The 25,337-nt window shown below is 41.7% G+C and overlaps 1 protein-coding gene across 2 annotated transcripts in view; it reads right to left on the minus strand.

The window, feature by feature from the left end:
• Positions 1–1,476: 1,476 nt before the first annotated feature.
• Positions 1,477–25,337, minus strand: part of LOC115136216 (septin-8-A-like) — a 59,265-nt gene continuing 35,404 nt past the window's right edge. The window contains exons 5-10 of one of the 2 annotated variants that reach the window (XM_029671791.2): positions 22,742–22,903; positions 21,464–21,560; positions 15,586–15,754; positions 14,426–14,558; positions 11,775–11,944; positions 1,477–4,125 (exon numbers count right to left, since the gene is read on the minus strand). In XM_029671791.2, coding sequence (XP_029527651.1) covers positions 3,963–4,125; positions 11,775–11,944; positions 14,426–14,558; positions 15,586–15,754; positions 21,464–21,560; positions 22,742–22,903 — 894 coding nt within the window. In that variant the 3' untranslated portion in view covers positions 1,477–3,962. Of the gene's footprint in view, positions 4,126–9,231; positions 9,839–11,774; positions 11,945–14,425; positions 14,559–15,585; positions 15,755–21,463; positions 21,561–22,741; positions 22,904–25,337 lie in introns of those variants that run through there. The other variant, XM_029671792.2, reaches the window with a different exon arrangement.

Here is a 25,337-nt window from a genome sequence, read left to right on the forward strand (position 1 = left end):
ACACTCAACCTTTCTATGCTTACAACTGCCTAAGCAGTTGTTTGCTGCAGTTGTTTTGTGTTGTATTCCTGTGAATCTAAATAATACAAAATGGATTCAGAATAGTGGTTGAGGGAGAACAACCAAAACAGGTAAGCATAGCCTACTGCCCACTGTAGGCCCCTTTATAATGTAATGTCCCAATTTTCTGTACTCTCAACAAAGTGCTGAAGGAAAACAACCTGATTAGGTTTCAGTTTGAAAACAATATTCAGAATAATAACTTGATTTTATGCACATACAAAAAGTAGCTCAAATAATATATTATTTGATACTTATTACAGTACATTTTGTAGGTCAATTTTCGGTGGAGGTTCGAAGTTTTATGACTGTTCTCTTATCTTTGACCCCTGACATGACGAAAAGGTAGGCATAGGGGCTGGATTTGGGTTCTCTTATTGTGGTGACTTTATTTATATATATTTTTTCCCGTGTTTATGCTGTTTGTTTTGTGTTTGTCAGTATAAGACTGCATGGAATTAAGTGTGAGCTATCCTGCAATATTTTACTGACAACATTCCATCTGGTTTGATTTAATCATTTTGCTATGGTAAACATGGAAGATTAAAACTTGAACATAAATACGCCTGTTGTCAAAGAATAACATACCTGTATTTCGAACGGAAGAGGTAGGAAGACTGATTGATTCAGGAAATAGGTAGAAAGAGCTCAGCATGCAATAATTGGCTGTAGCTGCGACCAGCTGCTCACTATCCCACCCATATTGTGTGTTCTGTTTTGTGCATAATAAGCCAAAGTAGCTTTGCGCAGAACTTAGAGTACATTACTTAAAAAATGGGCAATGTTTTTGTACACCTAGCGCAAAAAAAGCAGCAAATGGCGTGCATTGTTTACAAAAATATAACGCGTATTTCTTGATTTCCTGTATTCAATCCATCAATGGAGCGCTTTATGAGCTTGTAGCTAAACTGTTGACAAATCACTTCGCACCTTATCCACAATCCATTCAGTGGGTATATTCTGTTCAGAAATCAGGTGTTTAGAATTGTGTATTCACTCTATCCAAATTTGAAATTTCCATATTGGGACAAGTGACAAGATTAACCTTTTGCGAGGAAGAAAACAAATACTAGTGCTATTTTTGATTGGACACTGTAACCTAATACATTTCAGGGTTTTGTTACAAAGTATTTATGACGTGGATGTTCAATGTAGCCTATGATTTTTTTGAAATGTTCAATTGTGTTAAACTACTCTGTGATGCATATCATAATCTCATTGTAAATGTCATGGCCTGTAACACTAAACAGTGTGTCCCTTTCAGGTGGTGGAGAAGCCTGGCCAGCACCAAGGTCACGTTGAAGAACCCAGGAGCTTTCAAGAAGCAACGTTTTGATGGCTTTATTGGAGGGTGCACTGGACAGGGAGAGGCGCTTGTAAAGTGCCGGTCTTTAAAATCAGAATCTACAAGGAGGATGAGGTGGGATTTTTTAATCTCTTGTAAATTTAACATCAAAACATAGCATAACAGTAAACACAGAACAAGTGTATTCTTTCTTATAATCGATCAAAAAACAACACAATGTTTGTTTAATACAATACATTTATTGGCTTCCTTGTTCCTGTCTGTTGAAGCAGGTGATTGGGTCAGTCAAGGACCTTGTTGTGCAGAGCGGATGCAACTTTTCAATAGCTGAGATTCTTTGCATGGAGAGTTTTATACTAGATGAGCTGAACTGGGACCTGTACGCCACGACACCAATTGACTTCCTTTGCATGGTAAGTAGCCGTTAAAACGTCCTCGCTGCTTTGACGGGCTCACACAGCAGTAGAAAAGCACAAGGGACACACACACTTCATCTCGTCAAAGATGTCCATTGTGAACTTCTCCCCCCTTGGAGAATTGGTCCTATAAATTGTGCATTGATTTGACTTGTGCCCCCCTGTGATATGTCTCTGTCCACACTTGACACCATTGGAAAGCTGTCGTCTAAAACATGGGGATTGAGTGCTCTGTAGATCATAGATCAGGCCAAGGCACTTATCTGACTGTAAAGTAGAACCCTGGTTGCTAACAAAGGGAGAGCCATTTGATATAGAATTAGTCTAATCCACTCCCAAGTACAATCTTAACAAAACGCATAACCTAGATCAGTGGTATTCAAACTTTTTCAGCGGGAACCCCATTTTTTTTCTGCCAGAATTTCTAGGGAACCCATTTTTTTCTATAAGAATTACTTGCAAACCCACCCCAAATCTAATGGCACGACCTTAAACCGGTATATTCCGATTTTTACATCAACCAATAACCTTTAATTCATTACATTTTCATCTCTTATCAAAATGAAAAGAAACCAATAAATATATTTATTTATTCAGTACCTCAGTACCTCCAGGCTCTGATCAGGCCCTACACCCAAACAAGGGCACTGCGTTCATCCACCTCTGGCCTGCTCGCCTCCCTACCACTGAGGAAGTACAGTTCCCGCGCAGCCCAGTCAAAACTGTTCGCTGCTCTGGCCCCCAATGGTGGAACAAACTCCCTCACGACGCCAGGACAGCGGAGTCAATCACCACCTTCCGGAGACACCTGAAACCCCACCTCTTTCAGGAATACCTAGGCTAGGATAAAGTAATCCTTCTCACCCCCCCCCCCCCCCTTAAAAGATTTAGATGCACTATTGTAAAGTGGCTGTTCCACTGGATGTCTTAAGGTGAACGCACCAATTTGTAAGTCGCTCTGGATAAGAGCGTCTGCTAAATGACTTAAATGTAAATGTATATTTACTAAATGAAATAGCATTTTTCTAATTATCTTTCTCAAAAACATTTGTATATTGTCCCATACAATAATCTGTACTCTTCATTTTTGGTTCCAAAAAAACTGTATATCATAATTTTGGCAACCCCACTGCAGTTCCCCCTGGGGTCACAACCCAGACTTCGAATACCACTGGCCTAGATGAACTGGAATATTACCATGCGGTCAGGTATGCACATTTAGTGTAGTTGAATTCCATGCTGCATATTTTCAGATTTGGCACACTGGAGTTTGACTTCTTGGAAAGATCCATACTTTATACTACACTCTACAAACTGGAAGTCAAATAAGCGGTAAATACTAATTGCACTACCAGACATATTTAATCCTTTAGTAATAGTTATTTCCATCTTAAATCTTTCTTTGTTTTAATGTAAGACGTCTCTGCAATGTTATCTTCACAAACCACAACCATTGGCCAAAACACTCTGGAATAGAATTCTGTCTGTGTGAATTAGTGTTGTTTCAAACCAGGGCCAAAGGAAAAATGTCCTCAAATTATAACAACATAACATTGCGTTGAATACTAAAATATTTCAGAGGTTGATGACCACCAGTTAGTTGTGTGTAGATTATAGTGTAATCCATAAGAACTATTCCATATTGTCCTAGCTCACAATAGGTAATATTATTACAAAATACAAAAAGTATTGTAGAACAACAACAAAAAACATGATACATAAAAAAAATTCTAGTAAAATACAAATAAATTTCCTCTTAATACTTTTCAAATAAATACTTTCCAACAATAAGTATTTCACAATTACATTCCCCTGAAAATGTACCTTGCAATTGAACTTAAATAAAGTGTATGCATCCAATAAAATGTGATTTGGTGTAGTCATGTCTCCATTGTCTTTCAAATCACAATGGGGATTCTATAGGGATATTGGCACATACTTTCCACCGTAACACATTGGGGGGGGGGGGGGGGTTACTAACATTGCAATGTAATATGGGAATGGCTGGTAAAGGGAAGAAGTGGGAAATTGTCCATGATCGATATGAATTGGTGATGATTGAATGAATGAAACGGTGGGTGGATATGTAGTCATTTTGGTCTCCATTTTTCTGTATGATTGCAGTTCCATGCCCTGTTGATCTCTAGACATCCCCACCTTCCCACCATGGGTCCTGAGACTCAGAAGAGGCCTTGCTTCCAGGTAGCATTGTGGACCAGGCAGGTGCAGCACTGTATGGCCTGCCACCAGCTGTCACATTTCAAAGGCTCCACACTGGCCTTGGCCATCATTACCTTGGAGTTGGAGAGACTCACCCCAGACTGGTTCTCCTTCTTCACCGATCTGCTGAGGAAAACACAGGTAAGACACGCAACGCCTCTCTTTGCCGCTATCGCCACCCCTCACACTGTTCAAAACGCTTGAGACTGTTTGGTGTTGTGCTTTAGTGTTTGGTGTGATATTATTTGACCAAGTTGGTGCTCATGTAAGTAAATATTAGGTAAGTATGTTAGAGGTAGTATTTATACAGTACCAGTCAAATGTTTCAGCCATACCTACTCATTCCAGTGTTTTTATTTCTTTTTTTACTATTTTCTACATTGTAGAATAATAGTGAAGACATCAATACTATGAAATAACACAGTAACCAAGAAAGTGTTAAACAAATCCAAATATATTTGAGATTCTTCAAAGTAGCCACCCTTTGCCTTGATAACAGCTGTGTACACTCTTGGCATTCTCTCAACCAGCTTCAAGAGGTAGTCACCGGGAAGGCCTTATTAAAAGTTAATATCTGGAATTTATTTCCTTAATGTGTTTGAGCCAATCAGTTGTTGTGACAAGGTAGGGGTGGTATACAGAAGATCGCCATATTTGGTAAAAGACAAACTCCATATTATGTCAAGAACAGCTCAAATAAAGCAAAGAGAAATACAGTCCATCATTACTTTAAGACATGCAGGTCAGTCAATCTGGAAAATTATGTTTCAAGTGCAGTCGCAAAAACCATGAGGACCGCCACAGGAAATGAAGACCCAGAGTTACCTCTGCTGCAGAGGATCAGTTCATTAGTTTCCAGCCTCAGATTGCAGCCCAAATAAATGCTTGTTTTTTTTATTTGTTTAACACTTTCTTGGTTACTACATTATTCCATATGTGTTATTTCATAGTTGATGTCTTCACTATTATTCGACAATGTATAATATAGTCAAAATAAAGAAAAGCCCTTGAATGAGTAGGTGTCCAAACCTTTGACTGGTACTGTGTGTGTATATATATATTCAGTTCACAATAACACCTTTGTTCTCACTTTATCAATAAGACAGGTCTGTCTATGTTCCTGGTTGGTTCATACCATACTGTATGTCTATCAATATATGTTATTTTTACAGTTGAGTTTAAAACATGGAACCCACACACAATTAACTACATCTGTCATGTGTTTTCATTTGACAAAATCTCTTGTGATGTTTTGTTTTTCTACGCCAGATTCAGAACATCCAGTGCAAGGAGATGGTTGACAAATAACACAGTACCTCACCAGCCTGGAGTTCTCCCTGCCAGCCACAGAGGTGTACATATTTTAACATGACCAAGCAGCACCAGGATGATGAGGGGGCCTGCAGGGAGACTGGGACTCAGGCAGACCGGGAGACACAAGTTCTACGATGGTTTTGGGTGCCTATACAATGACGTGTTGGCTCTGGAGGTCAGCGGGGTTCCCCATGAGGCCCACCAGAATGTGAGCCAATATCCTGTTGGACTGATGAACAGGTCTGAGTGCATGTGTGGGGGATTGTGTTTATATTTTGCGATTGAGAACATAGAATACCTTATCATGAACGTGGAACTGCCTCTTCCTTACCTATTTAGAGCTTTTTATATACAATATTTTTAGTTTTTACTTCCTTGTACTAAAACATGTTTGTTCTGTTGACCTCCACGTTATTCACTAACTACTTTTACAAAATGCTTTATTTACAAGTGACAATGTGCTGCAAAGACGTTTTATTATTCATTTAAAGGTGGTCACATCTCAGAAGCAATGTGAGGAAGTGTTAACATGTGCTTCTTTATCTACCACTAGCATTGAACTTAGGTTTGGGATACAGTGGAGTATTGTAATGCTGTCAAATACATTGTCATTGATGTTACGGTTTTCCAAATTGTGTGACGATCTCTTCGGCCGTTTCTGATAAAGCAGCAATGTTACTATTTTGTCCCCAGAATGAAGCAAAAACAGAGAAACATTACATTTCATGTTCACACTTGTTAATGAAAATTATCCATAAGCCATCATCCCTTTCCACCTTATTTTTCCAAACTGGCAAAATAACTGAATTCCATACACATGATTACGCAATATAGTCTGCCATTTCAATTGGTCATGTTGGTAAATGGATGACAGAGCTCTGTTCTACTTTGGGTTGGGTTTTGTAATCATGTTTTTGAATTTGCCCTCAGGAGAAAATAGAATTCCTGCTCAAACCTCTAAGCTCTAACCAATAAGACATGTACAAAGCACATCTTTCATCCTATCATAATACAACTTGTGATTTGAAAAGGCAGTAGCTTAAAGCAAATTACATGGAGTTATGCCAACAAAAGCCTTCGGATGAAATTGACATTTGCTCATAAAGGCCTAACAAATAATATTTTTCAAATGAAGTGGTTAAAATAAACCTTAAATAGGGAAGTGCTTTGAGGTTCGCTGGGAGGAGTACGGCAGGGTCATCAGTGAGCTGTAACTGTCTGGATGACACTGGCACAGCACAAACCTGAGGGCTAACCCACTGCAGAGGTCAGCATGTGGTGGGGTAGAGCACAGAGTAACATCCTCTTTCAACCATTGGTCATGGCCCATTTCCCAAAAGGAAAGGTTAAAATCAGAGGGCTACTCCTTACTGCACGGATACCATGAGCTCTCCATTTCTATTGGCCTAAACTTACCTACTGAACAACTTCTCAAAGGGGGTATTGAGCAGGTATGCAAAACTAACAGCTGTCGTCTCTCTCGAACTACACACGAGTTCTCTTAACAATCAAATCAATCATGGGATAGGGACACATCCAAGGCGAGGGCTTGCATTTATTTACAATAAAGTGAGTGAGTACATCTTTCTTCTAGCCTTTCGATGTAAACATTTCTACTGTAAGTCGTGGCCTCTATTAGACGCTGCTTTGCATATGGGTAGTGTAAACTGACTTCTCACATCAATGGCTTATGGTACATCACAAACATACAGCATTATGTGCTTCATCATATACATTTTAATAAAGCCACGTAAGCTCAAAATATTACCATACATGTTTCTGGATGAATATAAAACAGCACCAGTATTTATTGTATATTTTAGGACTAGTTTACTCGATGGTACCTACATATATAAGTGTTTGCAAAAATATAAATATACAGGTATTGTACTTATGTTTTGTTATTACTATTCATGACTAAGGTCTGGTCTAGTTTGGCACAGAATTCAGAACCCACTCTATAAGGTGTATGGCCACTGTCTAACGTCAGATAGCAGAACACTGGTGTATGGCCACTGTCTAACGTCAGATAGCAGAACACTGGTGTATGGCCACTGTCTAACGTCAGATAGCAGAACACTGGTGTATGGCCACTGTCTAACGTCAGATAGCAGAACACTGGTGTATGGCCACTGTCTAACGTCAGATAGCAGAACACTGGTGTATGGCCACTGTCTAACGTCAGATAGAGGAACACTGGTGTATGGCCACTGTCTAACGTCAGATAGCGGAACACTGGTGTATGGCCACTGTCTAACGTCAGATAGCAGAACAGTGGTGTAAGGCCACTGTCTAACGTCAGATAGAGGAACACTGGTGTATGGCCACTGTCTAACGTCAGATAGAGGAACACTGGTGTATGGCCACTGTCTAACGTCAGATAGAGGAACACTGGTGTAAGGCCATTGTCTAACGTCAGATAGAGGAACACTGGTGTATGGCCACTGTAACATCAGATAGCAGAACACTGGTGTATGGCCACTGTCTAACGTCAGATAGCAGAACACTGGTGTATGGCCACTGTCTAACGTCAGATAGCGGAACACTGGTGTATGGCCACTGTAACATCAGATAGCAGAACACTGGTGTATGGCCACTGTCTAACGTCAGATAGCAGAACACTGGTGTATGGCCACTGTCTAACGTCAGATAGCAGAACACTGGTGTATGGCCACTGTCTAACGTCAGATAGAGGAACACTGGTGTATGGCCACTGTCTAACGTCAGATAGAGGAACACTGGTGGCCAGGTCACTCAGATCTAGAACGTCAGATAGCAGAACACTGGTGTATGGCCACTGTCTAACGTCAGATAGAGGAACACTGGTGTATGGCCACTGTCTAACGTCAGATAGAGGAACACTGGTGTATGGCCACTGTCTAACGTCAGATAGAGGAACACTGGTGTATGGCTACTGTCTAACGTCAGATAGAGGAACACTGGTGTATGGCCACTGTCTAACGTCAGATAGCAGAACACTGGTGTATGGCCACTGTCTAACGTCAGATAGCAGAACACTGGTGTATGGCCACTGTAACATCAGATAGCAGAACACTGGTGTATGGCCACTGTCTAACGTCAGATAGAGGAACACTGGTGTATGGCCACTGTCTAACGTCAGATAGCAGAACACTGGTGTATGGCCACTGTCTAACGTCAGATAGCAGAACACTGGTGTACGCCAGATAGGCCACTGTCTAACGTCAGATAGCAGAACACTGGTGTATGGCAGAACACTGGTGTATGGCCACTGTCTAACGTCAGATAGCAGAACACTGGTGTATGGCCACTGTCTAACGCCAGATAGAGGAACACTGGTGTATGGCCACTGGTCTAACGTCAGATAGAGGAACACTGGTGTATGGCCACTGTCAGAACAGAACAGATAGCAGAACACTGGTGTATGGCCACTGTCTAACGTCAGATAGAGGAACACTGGTGTATGGCCACTGTCTAACGCCAGATAGAACAGGAACACTGGTGTATGGCCACTGTCTAACGTCAGATAGAGGAACACTGGTGTATGGCTAGAGGAACACTGTCTAACGTCAGATAGAGGAACACTGGTGTATGGCCACTGTCTAACGTCAGATAGCAGAACACTGGTGTCTAACGCCAGATGGCCACTGGTGTATGGCCACTGTCTAACGCCAGATAGCAGAACACTGGCCACTGTCTAACGTCAGATAGCAGAACACTGGTGTATGGCCACTGTAACATCAGATAGCAGAACACTGGTGTATGGCCACTGTCTAACGTCAGATAGAGGAACACTGGTGTATGGCCACTGTCTAACGTCAGATAGAGGAACACTGGTGTATGGCCACTGTCTAACGTCAGATAGAGGAACACTGGTGTATGGCTACTGTCTAACGTCAGATAGAGGAACACTGGTGTATGGCCACTGTCTAACGTCAGATAGCAGAACACTGGTGTATGGCCACTGTCTAACGTCAGATAGCAGAACACTGGTGTATGGACACTGTCTAACGTCAGATAGCAGAACACTGGTGTATGGCCACTGTAACATCAGATAGCAGAACACTGGTGTATGGCCACTGTCTAACGTCAGATAGAGGAACACTGGTGTATGGCTGGTGGTGAGTTGAGTCCACCTACACTACCAGTAAATGCTTAGCCATTAACATTACATTAACTGACAACATGGGAGAACAAGGTAATACATGTCAGTACCAAAAAGCATTGCATGTTGAAAGTCCATGATTTGTTGTGCCTTCAGTCACAAAGCAAAACAGATCAGTAAGTCTCAAACAAGAAAAAGAAAAACCAAACAAAATGTATTTTAAAAAAAGAAGACAAATCATAACATGAATGATCCAGAAGGGAATGGCCACTTTCAGCGAGTCAGCTCTCTCGCTCAATCTCTTCATATCCTGTCCCATCAGCATCTTTGGTCCATGTGTACATTGTCATGAAGGAATGTATTTTAAAAAATTAAAAACGTTGACGTCGCTATGATGATGGAAGACAAATCCATGGTTGGCTTGGGCCCATATATTAACTGAAAGAAAATTACAAAGGAAATGACAATGACAAAATAAAGTGAATGAAAACACTGCAGTGAAATCATGCAGTGAAAATGCATACCACATTCACAATCTTTCAGAAAAATGTCTGACTTCATGAAGGTAAAGTATAATGACAGTGAAATGAAAGAATAGAGAAAATAAGTGGATTGTACCTCAGAGAATCATAACTTCAGTACAGCAGAATAAATGAAAGAGAGGCAATTCTCAGAGCTGTCAAGGGAGGGAGCCCTTCAAACCCATTGTGAAGAAAAACACTTTATGGCACTGTAAATGTCAAGTTCTAACATAAAAACGGGGTTTCTCAACTAAACATGACTTTGGCCTACAATAATGTAGTTTAAAAAAAATCTAAGCACTACCTCTGGATCTACAGAATCTGTCAGACTAACCCCAAAATGGATCAACTGTTTCACTAATATAACTGCCATTGCACATACACTACATGGCCCAAATTATGCAGACACCTGCTTGTCGAACATCTCATTCCAAAATCTTGGGCATTAATATGGAGTTGGTCTGCCATTTGCTGCTATAACAGCCTCCACTGTTCTGGGAAGGTTTTCCCCTAGATGTAGGGATTTGCTTCCATTCAGCCACAAGAGCATTAGCGAGGTCGGGGCACGGATGTTGGGCGATTAGGCCCGGCTCACAGTCGGCGTTCCAATTCATCCCAAAGGTGTTCGATGGGGTTGAGGTCAGGGCTCTGTGCAGGCCAGCCAAGTTCTTCTACACCAATCTCAACAAACCACTTCTGTATGGACCTCGCTTTGTGCACTGGGGCATTGTGATGCTGAAACAGGAAAAGGCCTTCCCTGAACAGAATCATCTAGAATGTCATTGTATGCTGAAGCGTTAACATTTCCCTTTACTGGAACTAAGGGGCCTGAACCATGGTCAACAGCCCCAGACCATTATTCCTCCTCCATCAAACTGTACAGTTGGCACTATGCATTGGGGCAGGTAGCGTGATTCATCACTCCAGAAAACACGTTTCCACTGCTCTAGAGTCCAATTGCGCTGAGCTTTACACCACTCCAGCCAATGCTTGACATTGGGCATTGTGAACTTAGGCTTGTGTGCATGCGACTGCTCACAAAGCTCCCAACAAACAGTTCTTGTGCTGATGTTGCTTCTAGCGGCAGTTTGGAACTCGGTAGTCAGTGTTGCAACCGAGAACAGCGGTCCTGTTCTGTGAGCTTGTGTGGCCTTCCACCTCGCGTCTGAGCCGCTGTTCCTTCTAGAAGTTTCCACTTCACAATAACAGCCCTTACAAATGACCGGTGCATCTCTAGCAGGCCAGAAATTTGACCAACTGACTTGTTAGAAAGGTGGCATCCTATGACAGTGCCAAGTTGAAAGTCACTGAGCTCTTCAGTACAGGCCATTCTACTGCCAATGTTTAGCTATGACTGTGTGCTAGATTTTATACAGCTGTCAGCTACTGGTGTGGCTGACATAGCAGAATCCATTCATTTGAAAGGAAGTCCACATACTTGTATATAAACTCAGTACCCAGTTTGTTAGGTACACCACAGTGTATTATCCACTACTAGATGTTGCCTCACAGAGAACCTGCCTCTCCAACCAGGAGCTGCAGAGTTGAGCTATTTTCCATGTCTGCTCATATTCACATAACTATTTCAGTATACAATAAACACTGCACCCTGGTATGCAACTTAGGGGGAGCAGAGAAGAATACCACATATGATCAGGACACGGACTCAGCCATCTCTTTACAGCTTCTGCTTCTCACATAGTTTAAGTCAATCCACTACTCCCTGCGATCTCAATTCACTCCTCTTGGGGAAAAAGGGAGTGAAAGCTAAACCTAACGTAAGAGAGGTTGAGGTTTGGGAGGAATATAGGGAGAGAGAGGGAGATGAAAAGAGATGAATGGAAATCACTTACTTTTTTTTGTCCTTGTCCTTCTTGAGTGGCTGGGCTAAGGACAATGTCTCAGCTGCCACTTTCCTGCGGTTGAAGGCGTTCATTTCCTCCTCCAGGTCTCGCCTCTTCTCCTCCACCTTCCTCTTCTCCTCCTGGTGCATGTGCTTCAGCTGCTCAAACTTGTTGTGTAACTGATAGCGGCAGAAAGAGATGCTATCAGGCCAAGAGCTAAAACTTGATCCACAATCCAATCACATATTGAAAGTTCTGCACAGGTATAAACATGCCCTGTTACATTTTACTGTATGTACAGTGCCTTCAGAAAGTATTCACACCCCTTGACTTTTTCCACATTTTCCTGTGTTACAAAGTGTGATTAAAATGGATTTAATTTTTAAAAAATTAATCAACGATCTACACAAAATACTCTAATGTCAAAGTGGCAGAAAATGTTTTACTTTATTTTTTATTAACATAAAATTAAACACTCATATCTTGATTAGATACATATTCAACCTCCTGAGTCAAGACATGTTAGAATCACATTTGGCTGCAATTACAGCTGTACGTCTTTAAGAGCTTTGCACACAGCTGTACGTCTTTAAGAGCTTTGCACCACTGGATTGTACAATATTTGCTCATAATTCTTTAAAAAAGTATTCATGCTCGGTCAAGTTGGTTGTTGATCATTGCTAGAAAACCATTTTCAAGTCTTGCCATAGATTTAAAACGATTTAAGTCAAAACTAACTAGGCCACTCAGGAACATTCAATGACATCTTGGTAAGCAACTCCAGTGTATATTTGGCCTTGTGTTTTAGGTTATTGTCCTGCTGAAAGGTGAATTTGTCTCCCAGTGTCTGTTGGAAAGCAGACTGAACCAGGTTTTCCTCTAGGATTTTTCCTGTGATTTGCCCTTTTCCGGTTCTTTTAATCCTCAAAAAACCTCCCTTGTCCTTTTTTAAAACCTTTATTTAACTAGGCAAGTCAGTTAAGAACAGATTCTTATTTACAATGATGGTCTACCCCGGCCAAACCCTAACCTGGACAATGCTGGGCCAATTGTCCACCGCATCATGGGACTCCCAATCACAGCCGGTTCTGGAATCAAACCAGGAATCACTGATGCAGTGCCTTAGACCGCTGCACCACTTGGGACCCCACAAACATAACACTTTTTTATTCAGGACAAAAAGTTCATTTATTTTGCCACATTTTTTTGCAGTATTACTTTAGTGCCTTATTGCAAACAGGATGCATGTTTTGGAATATGTGTGTTCTGTACAGGCTTCCTTCAATGTTGTTGATCCATCTTCAGTTTTCTCACAGCCATTAAACTCTAACTGTTTTAAAGTCACCATTGGCCTCATGGTGAAATCCCTGAGCGGTTTCCTTCCACTCTGAAAACTGAGTTAGGAAGGACGCCTGTATCTTTGTAGTGACTGGGTGTATTGATACACCATCCAAAGTGTAATTGACAACTTCACCATGCACATTTTATTTTTGACCCATCTACCAATTGGTGACCACTCACTGCTCGACCTTACATATGTGTGGGGTACAGAGATGAGGTAGTCATTCAAATTTTATTTTTAATTATTATTATTTTTTTAAATGTACTCTTTATTTAACTAGGAAAGTCAGTTAAGAACAAATGTCTATTTACAATGACGGCCCTCCGGGGAACAGTAGCTGCCTTGTTCAGGGGCAGAGCGACAGAATTTTACCTTGTCATCTCGGGGGGATTTGATCCAGCAACCTTTCGGTTACTGGCCCAATGCTCTAACCACTAGGCTACCTGCCGCCCCTAATAGTGAGTCCAAGCTACTTATGTGACTTGTTAAGCAAGACATTTCAGCTTTTCATTTTTTATTAATTTATAAACATTTCTAAAACCACAATTCCACTTTGACGTTATGGGCTATTGTGTGTAGATCAGTGACACCAAATCTCAATTTAATAAACTTCAAATTCAGGCTGTAACACGACAAAACGTGGAAAAAGTCAAGAGGTGTAAATACTTTCTGAAGGCACTGTAGGTTTCAATGTCAAGCTCACCTTATCTACATGTAACTGACAAAATAAAGGAAACACCGACATAAAGTCTCTTAATGGGACATTTGGCCACCACAAGCCAGAACAGCTTCAATGTATCTTCCATACATTCTACAAGTGTCTGGAACTCTATTGGAGGGATTCTTACACAATAAATTCCATAATTTTGTGTTTTTGTTGATGGTGGTTTCAGCTGCCGCTGTCTCAGGTGCCCCTCCAGTATCTCACCTAAGTGTTCAATTGGTTTGAGATCTGGTGACTGTGATGTCCATGGCATATGGTTTACATCGTTTTCATGCTCATCAAACCATTCAGTGACCACTCATGCCCTGTGGATGGGGGCATAGCCATGATGACCAAAATAATGGCCTGCCCAGCATTTTTGTACATGACCCTAAGCATGATGGTATGTTAATTACTTAACTCAGGAACCACACAACTGCTTTCAATATTCTTTGTATCCCTCATTTACTGCCAAAATAATGTTCCCATTATTTTTGGCAGTTACCTGTATGCACACCACTGACATATTTACAGTATATGGAAGTGAATCCTCAATAAGACAGCAAACCCATTTACTGAAATACTTCACCCCCCAGCCAGCAGCTACACCCTCACCTCTCTCTCCTTCTCTTTCAGCTCTGCCTCAGTCTCCTTCACTTTGTTGACAAACATCTGTCGCATCTCCTCCTCTTTCTTCTGCAGGTCTCCCATGAACTCTTTCCTCTTGGCCTCATAGGTCTCCTGGAGACTGTGGACAGGGCAGAGAGAGAAAGAGAAATGGATTACTACATCTGAGCCGAACTACAGTACACCTCTGACTAACACAGGGTTCAAATCACTCACAGAAAGAGCATCTTTACATGCTGAACTCTGAGATTAATTGGTCCACTTCCCCAGTAACATATGACTAGCTTGATTGTTAATTTCACAGACAAACTGAAATGGTCCACCCACACAAACAGTGTGGTGAAGAAGGCGCAACAGCGCCTCTTCAACCTCAGGAGGCTGAAGAAATTTGACTTCACCCAAAACCCTGACAAACTTTTACAGATGCACAATCGAGAGCAACCTGTTGGCTGTATCACCGCTTGGTACGGCAACTGCACCGCCCTCAACCACAAGGCTCTCCAGAGGGTGGTGAGGTCTACACACCATCACCGGGGGCAAACTACCTGCCCTCCATGACACCTACAGCACCTGATGCCACAGGAAGGCCAAAAAGATCATGGACAACAACCACCCAGGCCACTGCCTGTTCACACTTACCATCCAGAAGGCGAGGTCAGTACAGATGCATCAAAGCTGGGACTGAGAAATAGAATCTGTTTTTCAATTTCAAGGCCATCAGACTGCTAAACATTAATCACCATCTCAGAGAGGCTGCTGCCTACATTGGGACTTAATCACTGGACACTTTAATAAATGGATCACTAGTTACTTTAAACAATGCCTCTTTAAATAATGCCACTTTAATAATGTTTACATATCTTACATCACATGTATATTCTGTATTTTAGACCATCTATTGCATCTTGCCTATGCCGCTCAGACATCGCTCATCCATATACTTATATGTACATATTCTCATTCACCCCTTTAGATGTGTGTGTATTAGGTAGTTGTTGGTGAATTGTTAGATATTACTGCACTGTCAGAACTAGAAGCACAAGCATTTTGCTACACTTGCATTAACATCTGCGAACCATGTGTATGTGACCAATAACATTTGATTAGATGTTTGTTTGTGTGTTCTGTTCTCAGCCTTGCTGCCTCACCTGAACGGCTGACAGTCGGGGTCTGTGTCTGTGAAGCCCATCTCCTCCAGTTTGCAGCGGCGGTAGAGCTCGTAGTGTCTGGCGTGAGTCTGCTCCCTCAGATCCTCCATGTTCACCCTGATCAGCATCTCACGCAGCTTCACAAAGTCACAGTGGCTCTCGTTCTCCACTGGACGGGACAGCACAGCACAGAGACAATGCAATGGCAATGAGCCTATGTTACTAATGTCTTTCGGGGGACACATGGATCTTGACCTTCGCCTCTCCCAAATCTGTACGGGAGTTGCAGCGATAAGACAAGACTAACTACCAATTGGATACCACGAAATTGGGGAGAAAAAAAGGGAGACAAAAATATATTTGTTTTTATTAATGTCTCGCGGGCCGGATTGAAGTGCCCGGCGGGCTGTAATTTTGCCCCCCCCCCTTGAGCTAGAGGGTAGTGTACATTAATTATTACACTTCTGGATGTTTATGTTCCACTAACTCTCTGAGAAAAAGCTCTCTCATGCATCCCATTGTGTGGACTGGAACAGGAAGCATTTCCTGCTTTCTGACTGACATAAGTGGGGAAGAATTTGCCCTGGAGAAGACCAGAGGGAGCACATGGGCTACAGTGGTATACTGTAGGATATAGTGGAACTAAATATCAACCCCAGCTGTGAGCGCTGTGCTGGATGTAAGGATGTTGCTAAAAATAGTGCCAATTAGAGAGGCATTTCGCGCGGAACATGATTACATTCCACATGATAGCCACTACACCGTGAGGGTAAAACATCCTTCAGTAAACAGAGACTGTGAAAATACTGTTTGAGGGAGAAATGACACACAAACAATTTTAACTCCACTTTGAAGAATTTGAGGAGGAAAAATGGTTGATGACATCTGGCATCTAACAACCTCTCTGGTAAGCTCTCCCCACTGAGATCTGAGGTGATGACCCCTGCCCAAAGCCCCCAGAAATCCTGAGCCGCCAGGGCAGGGGATTCACACATTACACACACTGTAAAGAAATAGCTGGGAGGGAAGAAATACCAGCGGTCTGCTATCTGTCATAGTCGTCTGGGCGTCACAAAAAACAGCAGTGAGATCCTGGGGTGAGATTAGTAAAAGCACTCAAAAGTCATTTTTGTTTTTGTAAAGACTTTCTCTGTTTCTGGGTTATAATAACCCACAAATGACTTAGGAAAACAATCAAAACAGTTTTCCTATGGGGTAGGGGGTTCGGAGTAAAACTGACTATCTTAGCGACGGAGATTCAATCAAGTAAACACAACATAACATGATTTCGACACCCACTATCTCATATACGATTAGCATTCGTGAAACATTATTTTGTTCAATTATTATTTGAAAATGTAAGTTAATTGATTGCTCCTGAATTGGCCATTTGAATTTATAGGATTCAGATAATATTCAATAAATATAGTACCAACATCCAAATTGGACCAAACTTCTTTCTACCAATGAGTAAGACATTAAGAATCCATTTTTTGTCAAAAGCCACCCACGTATCCCCCACACCCCATGCCAATCCCACCTCAACAACCAGTACGCAGTATCAGTTCTCTGTTTGACAAGTATGAAGCTGCGGCTTGGAGTATTGCTTCTCCTTACTATGTAATGTATTACCTGTGAATCTGGTGATGTATCCCTCCCACTGAAATTAGTCATTAAAATCACATTTTTGGGGGGAGTCAAAAGCCACCCACGGACCAATCCCACACCTACAACCAGTATACAGTATCAGTTCTCCATGTTTGACAAGTATAATGAAGCTGTGGCTTGGAGTATTACATCTCCATACTATGTAATGTATTCCCTGTGAATCTGGTGATGTTCTTTTCCCCTGGTCAGGGAATTAATAATTGAAGTCGCATGCATTATTTATCATAAAGTACCGTAAAACTTAAATTAATAGCCCCGGCGTTGCCTAAATCACTGAACACAACAGGCGCTTAGAGACAGGCTTCTATTTAAGCTTGGCGTCCATTTCCTTAATGCACACATATTTTGCTCATTTGCATAGTTAACTGTTCAATTCCAGCATTCACTTCCAGCATTTTAATCAATGTCTTCTTTACACATTGTCACGTTTCTTTTGTATTAGCATGCCTCCATTTCAGAATAATAAAAAAATGTTCCTTGACAGAATAATTATTCTCCTCTGACTGTGCATGTTCGGCGAACTTTCTTTCGCCACTAGAGGGCAAACTAACACTTTCTGGGGGTCTGTACTCCCAAAGCTGTTGACTGTTTTTGTGCTTGCTGTTAGCAACCAATGGCTAGCTTTTTCTTACTGGTTAGTGCTATCCAGGATCCTTGGGACATCCCTACCCTAAACCCTGACCCCATGGCCTTACCCTAAACCTAACCTTAACTCTTACCTAACCATTTACATTTTCAACTTCAAAATGGGGGGTAAGGATGTCCCAAGGATCCCGGATAGCAAGGACCAGTTCTTACTGGCGATAAAAACCAACGGATGATAGCCATAATATTTTTGTCATTATTATTATTTATTACATTAAATAATTCAGTAACCATTACACCTCAAACAATTCATGGTAACTTCATAAACACTTCATTTAGACTGTGTTTATTTGAAACAGGCTTTTATTTTCTGAAATGTGTGCCGTTGCACGGCTATTTAAAGGGATACTGTAGGCGGCTATTTGAGCCTCAGCGTTTAATTGAAGTTTTACGGTCATTTGAAAGAACCAGGTTTAAATCACTAGATGCCGCTGTCCTGCTATACCGCCACACTCATTATTAAATAGATCACAACATTTCCTTTTCAACTTGTAGAAAAGGGTTAGGGTTACAATTCAAGCCAGTCATCCATGAAATCAATTCAGTTTGTCCTAATAGCAACCTGATGCTTCAACCCAACTCAACTCTACTTGAATAATCCAACAAGTGGCCGCTCTCTGAGATGGCTATCCCTATGCAATTGTCATATGAAGACTTTTCCTACAAGCTCAACACTTTGATGGAGAAATAGGCTAAGGACTAAAATGTTGTGACAACCCTAAAATAATTGATTACATGGTCTTGAGTTTTTCAATAAAATGATCAGGAAATAGCTCTATATGTTTGGTGAATAGTGACATTTATCATTTAACCCAATATCATTGCAAAACACTAAACAGTGTGTGTGTGTGTGTGTGTGTGTGTGTGTGTGTGTGTGTGTCTGTGGGGGCCTTTTACCATTGAAGATCATAACATTTAAACCATTAGAACTGCTGTAGCCTAATGGTTTGCTTGTTTTCCAGGAATGGCCTAACAGTAGCTAATCAATAACTTTTTTGAAGGGAATAAATCACACACAAAAGGGGCCGTTTCTTGGACACAGTTTAAGCGTGAAAGGAGGACATACGGAATTACTTTCATGGAGGACTGGCTTGAATTGAGGATGACCACACCATTTCTTTTCATCATGATCCAAATCTATTGGTTTTCTACCCAAAGTTGCAAAGAAAATTGTGATTTATTTAATAAAACACAAGAGACAAGCAAAATAGATAAACGAGTGTAGCAGGTATAGCAGGAACATTGGCATCTAGTGGTCAAAACCTGTTACTTTCACACTACTTCATGGTAAATAATGCAAGTGATTTTAACCTCTTCAACCTATGGGGGCGCTATGTCATTATTGGATAAAAAGACATGCCCGTTTTAAGCGCAATATTTTGTCACGAAAAGATGCTCGACTATGCATGGAATTGACAGCCTTGGAAAGACAAAACTCTGACGTTTCCAAAACTGCAAAGATATTATCTGTGAGTGCCCCAGAACTAATGCTACAGGTGAAACCAAGATGAAGTTTCATACAGGAAATGCCCCAGATTCTGAAGGCGCTGTGTTCCAATGTCTCCTTATATGGCTGTGAATGCACCAGGAATGAGCCTGCCCTTTCTGTCGTTTCCCCAAGGTGTCTGCAGCATTGTGACGTGTTTGTAGGCATATCATTGGAAGATTGACCATAAGAGACTACATTTACCTGGTGTCCCGCCCGGTGTCCTGTGTCGAAATTATTGCGTAATCTGTAGGTCCATGCGCGTTCCATTTCTTCAGAAGAGAAAGTCAACTTCCATGAAGGATTTTATCGTCGATAGATATGTGAAAAACACCTTGAGGATTGATTCTAAACATCGGTTTGCCATGTTTCTGACGATATTATGGAGTTAATTTGGAAAAAAGTTAGCGTTTTAATTACTTAATATTTATATATATTTTTTTTCCTTACCCAAACGTGATGAACAAAACGGAGCGATTAGTCGACACAAATAATATTTTTTGTAAAAACGGAACATTTGCTATCTAACTGAGAGTCTCCTCATTGAAAACATCTGAAGTTCTTCAAAGGTAAATGATTTTATTTGAATCCTTTTGTTTTTGTGAAAATGTTGCATGCTGAAAGAGAGGCATAATCCTATGCTAGGCTATCAATACTGTTACACAAATGCTTGTTTAGCTATGGTTCAAAAGCATATTTTGAAAATCTGAGATGACAGTGTTGTTAACAAAAGGCTAAGCTTGAGAGCAAATAGATTCATTTCATTTCATTTGCCATTTTCATGAATAGTTAACGTTGTGTTATGCTAATGAGCTTGCGGATAGATTTACACAATCCTGGATACAGGTTTTTTTCCGTAGCTAAACGTGACGCAGAAAATGGAGCGATTTGTCCTAAACAAATAATCTTTCAGGAAAAACTGAACATTTGCTATCTGAGAGTCTCCTCATTGAAAACATCCGAAGTTCTTCAAAGGTAAATGATTTTATTTGAATGCTTTTCTGGTTTTTGTGAAAATGTTGCCTGCTGAATGCTAACGCTAAATGCTACGCTAAATGCTACGTTAGCTATCAATACTGTTACACAAATGCTTGTTTTGCAATGGTTGAGAAGCATATTTTGAAAATCTGAGATGACAGTGTTGTTAACAAAAGGCTAAGCTTGAGAGCAAATAGATTAATTTCATTTCATTTGCGATTTTCATGAATAGTTAACGTTGCGTTATGGTAATGAGCTTGAGGCTGTAGTCACGATACCGGATCCGGGATGGCTCGACGCAAGAAGTTAATTACTAATTTCAGTGGGGGGGATACATCACCAGATTCACAGGGAATACATTACATAGTAAGGAGAAGCAATACTCCAAGCTGCAGCTTCATACTTGTCAAACAGAGAACTGATACTGTGTACTGGTTGTTGAGGTGGGATTGGCATGGGGTGTGGGGGGTACGTGGGTGGCTTTTGACAAAAAATGGATTCCTAATGTCTTATTCATTGGTAGGAAACAGTTGAGTCCAAATCAGATGTTTTGTACTATATTTATTGAATATTATATGGGTGCATTCAATTAGCTTAATTTCTCTGATATAAAACTACATTTCAACAAAATAATGTATCTAGGAATGCCTATCTTACTTGATTCTAACTACAGAAACAATTTTTGAACAATCAGTTGGCGGGCGTCATGGAACGACTGATTGGAATGCTCTCCTACGAGACCGGGTTTATAAATAAAACTAAACCACTGTCCTGGGAGGATTGGGGAATGGAAACAACGGGCAAAGGATAATGGAGAGACCGTTCTGAATCTGAAAACTCCCAGCTGGGTTAAAATATTCTACCAGCAGTGCTCTGTGACATAATCTAATTATAACGTTTAGAGTCCCTGTCAACCACAGCTGAAGGTCTATAAACAAAGCAAACAATGTACTGTAGCAGTGTCCCTGTAGTAATACTACCAATAGTGCATTCATCGGCCTATGCCATTTCCCCAACACACTAGGGAATCTGTCTGAGCAGCAGTTCTCTCCTGAAATGGAAAGAGGAGCCAAGAGGTACAGAAAGAGGAGAGATACTCACCTTGTACTACTCCCCAGGGGTACTGCCTGGCCCTCACCGTTTTGTTTCCCACTTTAACCTCCTCGACGCTCCCCACCACAGCGAATGGGAGGTGAGCCTGAAGGAGTTCAAAAGGTCAACAGCTCTGACCAAAAGCTGCTTTCAAACAACAACCTGTCTCTCACACAGGTTACACTCCTTCCTTACAGCTTAGTCAACATATTTATTAGGCAGGTCTAACTGCTTAGACAGATGGCCATATTTGATTTTTTTTTACCCCTTTTTCTCCCCAATTTCGTGGTATCCAATTGGTAGTTACAGTCCTGTCCCATTGCTACAACTCCTGTACGGAATCGGGAGAGGCGAAGGTCGAGAGCAGTGCGTCCTTCGAAACACAACCCAGCCAAGCTGCACTACTTCTTGACACAACGCCCGCTTTACCCGGAAGCCAGCTGCACCAATGTGTGGGAGGAAACACCTGGCAAACGTGTCAGCGTGCATTGCGCCCGGCCTGGCAAACGTGTCAGCGTGCATTGCGCCCGGCCTGGCAAACGTGTCAGCGTGCATTGCGCCCGGCCTGGCAAACATGTCAGCGTGCATTGCGCCCGGGCCTGGCAAACGTGTCAGCGTGCATTGCGCCCGGCCTGGCAAACGTGTCAGCGTGCATTGCGCCCGGCCTGGCAAACGTGTCAGCGTGCATTGCGCCCGGCCTGGCAAACGTGTCAGCGTGCATTGCGCCCGGCCCACCACAGGAGTCGCTAGTGTGCGATGGGACAGGAACATTCCTGCCGGCCAAACCCTCCCCATGACGACGCTGGGCCAAATTGTGGCACAGCTAACACTGCGATGCAGTGCCTTAGACCACTGCGTCACTCGGGAGGCAAGATGGCCATGTTTACTAGCAGGTGTAACTGCTATTTAGAGTCATAGAGGCATGTCTTGTTGGCCTGATTAATAACATGGTTCTGTATTTCTCCCAGAATTACTCTGGCCAGTGAGATCCTACATCATGAGAAAAACACGTTCATCAAAGCAACCTCAAGAATGAAGTGGTAAGCCAAAACTGTCTAGAGCCCAGGTAATGAGGCCATCTAGCCTGAACACAGAGCTATAGGGTGGGTCCCGTAGACACTAGACAGGCCAGACAGACCAGATCAACTGATTTGCTGCTCTACCAATTCTCCATCAATGCGGTACACAGAGGAAGTTTCAAAGGGAGGAAACTATGTGCAGCTATTAAAACCATAAAACCATATATTAAAACCACCTATAGTGAGGGAAAAACAGTGAGTGACTCACATTCATGGAGGAGTTGATCTCTGTGACTGCGTGGTCATCTGTGGGGAACTGATAGATCTGCACGCCGTTGCTCACCAGCTCACTCATGATTTTAATCTTGAATTTATGGAGCTCGCTCTTGGAGATTGTATCGGCTTTAGCGATGATGGGGATTATATTCACCTAAAAATGAGAGAAAGGAGAGCATTCTGGCCATTAGGATAAACTCCATCTGGTTTGCTTTTTAGGTTTTTCTACAAATTGTACATCTTTAGAAATTCTGCTATGATTTAACAAAGGTTTCATGGCGATTGTATCTTAAAATTAAAGATCAATGCATATCAGAGAATCTGAATTTGTCAGAGTATCATCAACAAATACTTGAAGTACTGAATGTCGCCATAAGCAAACCACGACAGGTTGATCTCAGTCAAACCCACACAGAACAATAAAACAAACAGCAATTAAGAAAACGAACTGACCGGGGTCCCATCTCAGCACTAAAACAGATGGGAAAATAAACACATTCATATGACAGTATTGCTTTGGCTCCTCAGAGTACTGGGACGATGTAGATAATTATCATAGATTAAAGTCACTGACGTCGTATAGCCAGGAGGTGATGAGAGACAATTTGTTAGGGTCAAAAAGGAGGCCTTGTTCCATGTAACCATTCAGCATCATTTTGCTACAAAGCAGATGTCATGGTTGTTTTGCATAGATGCCTCCGTCCTTTACACAACGTCTATTGAGGTAAAACAGCAGAGGCTCATCTCATCCCTAAACCAGACCACCTTACAATACTATATTTAGGTGTTGGTCCCTCAGTGCTGTGAACCTGTCAACATTCTGCCTCAATAGTCTTTATGGAAGTACAAGTTAAACCCCATTGCCTGTCTGCTTTACATCATAGACATATAGGCTGATTTTCAGTCTGCCCTGTGTCCCCTGTGAAAAGGCTCATTAGTGACAGCTCAGAGAGCGATATAGCCATGCTGTTGGCTGAGGTAAAGCTGCCATGCTGTTGGTTGAGTTATTGGCCTAGACTTGGGCGATATCCAGATTTATACAGGGTATTTAAAAATACAGACCGTATGATTTTCAACACTGTTTAAAAAAACTAAATGTTATATACACAGTATACAGTGCATTCGGAAAGTATTCAGACCCCCTGAACGTTTTACACATTTTGTTTAGGTTACAGCCTTATCCTAAAATGGACTAAAAATATACAATCTACACACAATAGCCCATAATGATAATGATAAAGCAAAAACAGGTTTAGACATTTTAGAAAACGTATTAAAATAATAAATAAAAATATATCACATTTACATAAGTATTATGACCCTTTACTCAGTACTTTGTTGAAGCACCTTTGGCAGCGATTACAGCCGAGTCTTCTTGGGTATTACACTACAAGCTTGGAACACCTGTATTTGGGGAGTTTCTCCCATTCTTCTCTGCAGATCCTCTCAAGCTCTGTCAGGTTGGATGGGGAGCATCACAGCACAGCTATTTTCAGGACTCTCCAGAGATGTTAGATCGGGTTCAAGTCCAGGCTCTGGCTGGGCCACCGAAGGACATTGAGACTTTTTCCGAAGCTACTGCTGCATTGTCTTGGCTGTGTGCTTAGGGTCGTTGTCCTGTTGGAAGGTGAACCTTCGCCCCAGTCTGAGGTCCTGAGCGCTCTGGAGCAGATCTCTCTACATTGCTCCATTCATCTATCCTGAGTAGTCTCCCAGTCCCTGCCTCTGAAAAACATCCCCACAGCATGATGCTGCCACCCACGCTTCACCGTAGGGATGGTGCCAGGTTTCCTCCAGATGTGACACTTGATGCAAAGGAGTTCAATCTTGGTTTCATCAGACCAGAGAATCTTGTTTCTCATGGTCTGAGAGTCCTTTAGGTGCCTGTTGGCAACCGCCAAGTGGGCTGTCATGTGCATTTTACTGAGGAGTGGCTTCCGGCCAGCCACTCTACCATAAAGGCCTGATTGGTGGAGTGCTGCAGAGATGGTTGCCCTTCTGGAAGGTTCTCCCATCTACACATCGGGTTCTTGGTCACCTCCCCGATCAAGGCCCTTCTCCGATATCTCAGTTTGGCCAGCTCTGAGTCTTGGTGGTTCCAAACTTCTATACAGTGGATTCAGAAAGTATTCAGACCCCTAGACTTTTTCTACATTTTGTTAAGTTAGCCTTTTTCTATAGACTCATTCTAAAATGTCTTAAATAAAATGTTTATGTATAGGTGTATAATGACAAAGCGAGAACAGGTTTTTAGAAATGTTAGCAAATGCATTAAAAATAAAAAAAACAGAAATACCTTATTTACATGTTGGAAGACCAAAGGGGCTGATTTGAAAACCACACCACAAATACAAGTAAATCAGCCTAGAGCAATACCAAAGTATTTGATGCAAGAACTGCTAAAACCATGTGAGCCTCACAAAAGACCTCATCCAACATCATCCCATGTCCAGTTTGACATAAAAAGTCAGCAGGACCGTCAGAGAGCAGACAGACCTCGTGCAGCAATTTGATAAAGACTGAGCTTTAGCCAGAGTCTGGAAAGCTCTCAATCTCAAGTAGATCTAAGGATATCAACCATATAGTGT

The sequence above is a fragment of the Oncorhynchus nerka genome, linkage group LG10 (genome assembly GCF_034236695.1).
Source record: "Oncorhynchus nerka isolate Pitt River linkage group LG10, Oner_Uvic_2.0, whole genome shotgun sequence".
Lineage (NCBI taxonomy): Eukaryota > Metazoa > Chordata > Actinopteri > Salmoniformes > Salmonidae > Oncorhynchus > Oncorhynchus nerka.